This window comes from Larimichthys crocea, unplaced genomic scaffold, assembly GCF_000972845.2.
Source record: "Larimichthys crocea isolate SSNF unplaced genomic scaffold, L_crocea_2.0 scaffold544, whole genome shotgun sequence".
In the NCBI taxonomy this organism is placed as follows: domain Eukaryota; kingdom Metazoa; phylum Chordata; class Actinopteri; family Sciaenidae; genus Larimichthys; species Larimichthys crocea.
Window position 1 is genome coordinate 25588 of NW_020857106.1, and position 7735 is coordinate 33322.

The following is a 7735-nucleotide window of genomic DNA, read 5'->3' on the forward strand; positions in this document are numbered from 1 at the left end:
CAAGAAACTCCTGGAAACTTAAATGCACAAAGCTGAACATCTTTTTCTGGTACAGGCCACGTTCTTGCTTTAGGATTTCTGAGCAAAATCCACAAAACATTGAAGCTTTGTTGACATCAATGTCACATTCTTGGAGGTCCTCTTCGTAGAATATGATGTTTCCTTTCTGCAGCTGTTCAAATGCCAACTTGGACAGATTTAAAAGCATGGCAGCATTCCCTGATTCTGACGTCTTCTTTTTAGCCTTCCGACTTTTCTTCCCATATTTCTGTGTTGTTCTTTGTGTTTGAATTAGTAAATATTGAATGTACAACTCTGTCATTGTTGACTTCTCTGGTCACTCCATTCTTCCTTGAATACCTCAGCTGTGATCCAACAAAAGATTGGGATATGGCCCATGAAATAGAAGCTTATCATCCCCTTGAGACGGGATATGATTTCTTTTGCCTGATTAACACTGCTGAATTTCTTCTTGAAGTATTCTTCTCTCTGTTGGTCAGTGAAGCCTTGCACTTCTGTCATCTGGTCAACATATTTAGAAGGAATCTGACTGACTGCTGCAGGTCGGGAAGTTACCCAGAGCAGAGCGTTAGGCAGCAGGTTCCCTTTGATGAGGTTTGTCAGCAACACATCCACTGTCGATGGCTGAACTATGTCGCTCACTATCATGCCCCCTTCAAAGTCCAGTGGAAACCTACTTTCATCCAAACCATCAAAGATGAACAGCACTTGCTTGCTATCAAGTTGCTGTATGTCTTTTAGCAGCTTCAGTTCAGGGTAGAAGTGAAGAAGAAGTTGCAGCAGATTGTACTCGCCCTCTTTGAGCATGTTCAGCTCTCTAAAAGGAAGCACGAAGATGAAATCAATGTGCTGGTTGGATTTTCCCTCTGCCCAGTTTAAGGTGAAGTTTTGGACAGCGACTGTCTTTCCAATGCCTGCAATTCCTTTTGTCATCACTCTTTTGATGGACCTGTCTTTTTTAGACTGTTGTTGGGGAATGTTTGTTCGTGGTTTGAAGATATTCAGGCAGGTGATCTCTTCATATTCTAGCTTTGAAAATGGTGACTTCTCATCTGGGAGTTTAAAGTGCTCAAGAATCTCATGCGTTTTCAAACCACATTCCTGAGTCTGTTCAGTGATGTAGAGTCTTGTGAAGACGTTCTCGAGTCGAGATTGACTGGCTGACGTACCTTCATATATACAAGTGAACTTTTCCCTCAGATGGGCTTTAAGCTTCTGTTTAACACTCTCAATGATCTGATTCTCTTCCATATCTGCAGGTCCAACACCACATCCAGAAAGTTTTCTTGTCTTTCTGCCCTTTTTCGTTCTCTTGTCTCTTTCTCTAGTGTTCTTGTGTGGATCTCCCCTGTCAAAATGTAAATATCAAAACCTTAAAGCAGGGAAAAATGAAAGCCGTATGGAAAGGTCTTATGCGTCATCACTTTTGAAAATGACTTCAAACTGAATAATAATTGTTAATATGGTAAAATGATGTTCTCTTCTGTCAAAGGCAGCAACTGATCCCAACTTTATAGTGAGACTATGTTACATTTGCTGACTAGTGGTGGCTTGAAGTGGCAAAGGCAGGATAGTTGCACACTGAAGGCATTTTTACTGTCACCAGTCATGGTCACCAGCCCAAGTGCTGTCCCAATTCAAAGATCACATTTAACCACGGCTGCTCTAAATGCTGGTCTTTTCAGGGATGCTTTGCATGCTGAAAAACAAAATAAAAGTAAGTAGTTAGAAAATTTGGAACTCTATACGTACCGTATCAGTAAGGCTGGTCTGGTGGGGGTCCAGGGAAGCCTGAAAAACTTTTTTAAGCACATGTTCCCAGTGACTCATATGCAATACAATATATTTATATTAGGGCTGTCAATTTAACATGTTAATTTTGATTAACTATTTATAGAAAAATAACGTGATAAAAATAATAACGCAGGTTAATCAGGCTGAGTCCACCAGTGGAATTAAGAAACTTCAGCCCACTCTCCAGCACAGTAGGTGGCAGCAATGCTCCTTAAACGCTCGTTGCCATCCACCATTAAATAAAATAATAATAATCAGGCTGCATGGTACCTGCTGGTGACATCTTTGAGTTGAGGAAACGCTCCACCCACACCAGCTCTGTAAACATGATGGAGGAAACACCTGATGCTAGTGTTAGCAGCCATGCAAACTGAAGAAGTCTACTAACGACTGGTTAATGAACGGCCTCACTAAATGGACTGCAGGTCAATGTCAGTGTTAGAGGGCAGGCAGAGGTTTGACAGAGAGCATCCTCTGTGATACCTCAACTTTATTTTGGCACATAAGATGTTGGAAAAAAGTCCTGATGTCACAGAGACTGTTACTGTCAGGTTGAGGTTAGAGGTTTGTCCTGAGATGCTCATATTGAATATGAACAGTGAAAACTTTTTTTAGTTTTTCATATAAAATATTGAACTGTCATGTTCATAATGTCTGTTCTCGTTGATTTATTCATCTACATCAGTTTGATTATTTAGACTAATTAATCAGAGCCTATAATTAATTAGATTCATTTTTTTAATGGCTTGACAGCCCTAATTTAATATTATTAGTATTATATGGTATGTATACTAAACTTTTTACTTGTAGGAAGAAGCTTGTGTTATTTCTTCTTTCAAAAGTTACATAGTCTCACGTTAAAGCTGTTTCCAGCATGCTGCTGTATAGACTGTGGTCTTACCTGTCCTCTAACAGACTGTGTTCTTTCATTGGAAGATCTCTGTCCTCTGAGCTCTTCATCTTTGGATCTTCAGCATTCTCTCCTGCCTTCCATACCGACTCATTACCTTCTACTTCTTCATCGACCTGTTTTTTTCCTGCAGTGCCTGCCATCTAAGCAAAGAGGCAAGAAGTTTTTATTAGAATGAAAGCTGCCAATAATTCAGATAAATTTAAAAAAAATGAGATACCTGTACCAGGCCAACACAGTGACCAGAGTCAGAAGCTGAAATGATATCATTAAAAACTCTTAAAAGCTGATTCTGTGCTGTGCAATGTTTTAAAAACCGGATTGGAAAATCTCAATGATTTTTTGCTCATTTATAAAGTCCATGAGTTGGGAATAAACAATCTTCTCTAAGATTTTCAAGAAAAAAGGAAATTTAGAGATAGGCCTGGAATATGCCAAAACAGTAGGATCCAGCCCAGTTTTCTTTTTTTTAACAAAGGCTGCACAACTGCATGTTTAAAATTTACAGGGACCACTCCAGAGGCCGGACTGCTATGAACAACTGTGAGACAAGATGGCCCAATGGCGGGAAAAACCTCCTTAAAAAGTCGGGGTGGGACAGTATTATCCGGAGAGCTATGAGGGCTTCGAATGACCCACGACCCACAATGACGCAGATCTGGCTGAAAACTGCGCAGAAGTGACAGCAAACAGCAGCTTCAAACAGTACGGGCATATGATCCGAGAAGAAAGCGTCACAGACCTCCGGGTTAAGAACAGGCAGACCAGAAGATAAGACAAGATCAAGTGTGTGACCACGTTCATGTGTAGGCCCAAGTACAGACTGCACGAGGTTAAAAGAGTGAGAGAGAATGATGTTTAAAAAGTCTCGTGCCAAAGGGTTTTCAGGGCAGCACACATGAATATTACAATCTCCAACAATAAGTAATATTTTGGCATAATATCAGCCAAGAACATAGAAAATCTGTTCAAAAGTGTCGATAGACCACAGCACACAGAAAAACAGCAGTCATCGGGGAAAAGTTCTGTGAAGACACTGGACTCACCAACACTCACCAGAGCCACTACGCTTCCCCCAGCTGCGGTGGTGGCGCTAGAGTACGGCAGAGGTCGTCCCATAGAAAAGGGGGCAGAGTTTTTGTCCAAAATGATCAAAGCTGACATGATTTTTGGTGGAGGTTCTTAGATCTAGCAGCGTTTGGCGATCATACACAAGCAGGGTGTTTGTGCAACAAATGTGCAAACAGCAGAAACAACACAACAACAGTCGGAGCAGCTGACGGCTCACACACTGACGCCATCCTGATCTGAGCCGTCATCAACGTTAATGATCATAATAATTAATAATAATAATAATGAAATAATAATGATGATCATTTTTGTATCGACAGAGCACAGGAACTTTAAATGACACGTATGCGGATCAGAACTGAACATGAACTCAGTCTGTAGTCTGTAGTCCACAAACAGCAGTCAAACATTAAAACACGTCCTGTTCATTCTTGACCTGTTATTTAGCAGCACTGAAGCTGTTTGTGAGCTTTAAATGTGAGACAAGTTACTTACAGCTTTGTTTCATGGGCGGATCATTTAGTTTGCCGTGTTGTTGAAGACAACATTTTTTATTCACAATCATTCATTTTCCAGAGTGAGTTAGTTAGTTAGCACTCTGTGTATATTACTTTAACATGTTGAGCTCTGTGTATATTACTTTAACATGTTGAGAGTAGGCCTACATTGTGATGGGATATGATAGTTACCTATTGATTTCTATCACATGGTAAAAATGAAAAAAACAAAAACAAACAACATGCAGGCAGGTTGGTAATGAGTATTTTTATGTTTTTAAATTGTCAGGACAGATGTCTTATTTCCCTGAATGAATGACACAGAAGAAACAAGTAAAGAAGAATATGAATTCATGGTGTTCAGAGTCTTGTACTAGTTCTTCTGTTCTCTCTGTAATTGTCTCAGGGTGTCTGCGGGCTCTGTGGAGGAGGTTCAGATCTCATCAGGAGTCTCAGCCGAGATGTTGCTTCTGATTGTAGCAGCAGCATTAAGTCATTATCCTCAGGTTTATAGATTTTTTTAGATTATGCTGGACTTTCAAACATTAGTTTATGGTCAACATTACTTAGATTTGTTCACACACAGCCAGTCCTAAATCACTTACACTGAAACTTTCTGCACATCTTTGTCATCCTTTAACATTTTATGAGCTAATCTGCAGCAACAAAGATCTCAAACGATAAATGTTATTTATTTTATTATTATTCATTGGAGCACTTCTGTGCCCCCACCAATGTCAAAATCAAACCTACTCTCTTGCAAATAGGTGTCACGGCTTGAACTATGGCTGGAACCCAAACACACGACTCGGGAGACAAAGTGTGAAATAAACAAAATCTTTTAATTAGAAGTAGAACAGAAAAAATCACTCACTGGGAGGAAAACGCTATATAATCTAAAGAACAAAAAAACACTCATGACAGGGAAAATTGAATAATCAACTAATATGTGCATCTGTGTATAATCTTTAAACTGTATTGCTTTGGTAATGATGCAGACTGAAATGGATGTAGCCATGTCTCCAGACATCCTTCCCACTCTTCATCATCAGTGTGACTTTAGCTCCTTTTCCCAGGTGCCCTAAGCCTCTGTAACCAACAGGGGTGTGAAATACGTAGCTTTAAAAACAGACTCACAGATACCTCTCTATCTGTGAGAAATAATCATTTCTCAACAGGAGAGCTTTCAATGGCTCTCAATTAAAGTAGTACTGTGTGCAAGATATAATGCCTTACCTGCAAATAAACGAAAGAAGTCATGTCGGGGATAGAATATTCTCTACATTTGTTTCAAATGTCATGAACCCATTATCAGAGATAAGTCCCTCAGTCCATTGAACACCATTATCCCCCCACTGTTTAAAAGCAATATCAAACATCCCAGGCTGGTAATCAGGATTATTCATAATAGGGGTGAAAACAGATGTGAACTTTGACCTTCCCTCAAGTCGACATACTGATCGCCAGGCCTGAAGTGTATTAAGTGAGTATTACAACTCAGTCTGATATTTTAAGTTTCTGAGAGAACAGTAAGTCCCTTAGTGGATACTTCGAAGGGAAACTTCAACTCCCAACCAAATAGAGTTTGAGTTATTTATGACCCAGTCATAAATATACTTCATGTGAGTACACAACTGATTTGTTCTGCCATTTGGTCAGTCTAGACCCCGTACAGAACCTGGAAGCTGCAATGTAGCAAGTTTAAGTTGGTCTGCGCTTGCTCCATAGCGAAGGAACTTAAGCCAGCCATCAGGTTTTCATCGCCCGATTTGAAAATAGAGAGATGATATTCTTAATACTTAGAATAATAATGAGAGTAATATGAAGTGACACACATTAAATGATCACATATGAAAAAGCAGAAGTCTTTGTCAGATGTCAAAGGACAGAGCAGCTGTCCTAATACTTCAGCTCAAGCATCTTTTCAGAGGTTGGTCCTCTCTCTCTCTCATGATAACTTCCTGTTGGACACTCAACACTCGAGAAGAGGGAGAGAAAAGAAAAGATCAGAGGTGTGCTGGCTGAGAAGGTAAAAGCCGACCTGAAACATTTCATTCATTCTGATGTTGATCTTCAGCTGTCAAAAGGTCTTGTTGTTGTTGTTGTTGTTCCACATTTTCTTCATCGTCCTGAAAGAAGAACATATTATGCACGTTATTTGTTACTCTTTAAATTCGCCATTTTCTTCAGTATAACACTGTCCCATAAACTTTCAAAATTCTAATTATTCCACATATGATGCTTAAACATGTAAGAAGTATAATGATTTAAGCTTAAACAGACTCTAAGTCAGGCATGTCCAAAATACGGCCCAGGGAGCCAATCACAGGCCCACGGTCAGATTTCAGCGAGTCCTCAGCTATTTTTTATAATATTATTTTACTGTAGGTGCCTGTTAGGATTGTCCGATACTGTATGGCTTTATTGGTTGACATAATGAAGCATCGGAAATGCTCAAAAACGTAACCTCTAAGGGCATAGAGGTTGAGCATTATTCAATACCTTGATTGGGACTTAAGGTCCAATGTACAGTAAGCTTTTTGTCTCACTAGTAAGAAATTTTTGCGCACTAGTAGAACTACAGGGCACACTAGTAGGACGACTGTGTCTTACTATTAATGTTTTTACAACCACTATGCCCACTTTTGGCCTACTAGTGCGCAATCAAACCCTACTACGGTGCTGGCACTAGTAACACTATACGCCCTACTAGTTAGGGCATGTGTCACGCACTAGCAGCCTCCTCAGACCACTACGAGTAGCACCAAAATGCCCACTAGTAGCAGAGTAAGGCATTTTTGACCTCACTAGTACTACTAGTTAAGTCACAAAAAAAGGTCCAGTAGCACTAGTAAGGTATATTTTACCTTCCTCCTTTCCAGTTTTGTGGTTTTGGATTGGATTAGTCAGTGAGGGCAAAAAAAAAAAAAACGCTCACGTGCACGCTCGCGAACCTCTAACAAAGACAGGTTTCACCAACCTCACCACACTGTTACTCAAACAACATTCTATGTGCACTGCCAATGCCACAAATCTGACTGGTTTTGGTATGACCCTCCACACCAGAACACTGACACACACCACACACACACACACACACATACACACACACACCACACACAACACACACACACACACACACACACACATACAGTTCTACCAACTTTACTAAATATGATTTTTCTTAATGAAAGAACATAGAAAGAAGATAGAGGTGGCAGAAAATAACACACAGTGACCTCCACTCAGCCCTAAAAGCAACTTTATTTTCATAAAGACAAATCACAACAACCTGCTGCAGTCAGTTTGAGTCTTCAGCTTGGGATAAGGTCTACAGGTTGTATTCACAGAAACAAAAGATCCAAAATGACCTGCTTCTGTATGTTTGAAACAGTTTGATGGGTTTTGAATTTGGATAGTCAGTGATGGAAAAAAAAACAGC

The 7735-nt window shown here is 39.9% G+C and overlaps 1 protein-coding gene across 1 annotated transcript; it reads right to left on the reverse strand.

Annotated features, from left to right (window-relative positions):
• Positions 1-318: 318 nt before the first annotated feature.
• Positions 319-4341, reverse strand: LOC109139819 (protein NLRC3-like). The gene is made up of 3 exons (XM_027276761.1): positions 4292-4341; positions 2717-2868; positions 319-1369 (listed from the first exon to the last, which is right to left on the reverse strand). The coding sequence occupies exons 2-3, from the start codon at positions 2866-2868 to the stop codon at positions 319-321; spliced, it is 1203 nt and encodes a 400-aa protein (XP_027132562.1). The 5' UTR covers positions 4292-4341.
• Positions 4342-7735: the final 3394 nt, after the last annotated feature.

Excerpts from the sequence above, each read along its gene's own strand:
- LOC109139819 (XM_027276761.1), bottom strand. The coding sequence starts at position 2,868 with ATGGCAGGCACTGCAGGAAAAAAACAGGTCGATGAAGAAGTAGAAGGT. Across the intron at positions 1,370-2,716 it reads CACAGTCTGTTAGAGGACAG|GGGAGATCCACACAAGAACA; the intron begins GTAAGACCACAG and ends ACATTTTGACAG.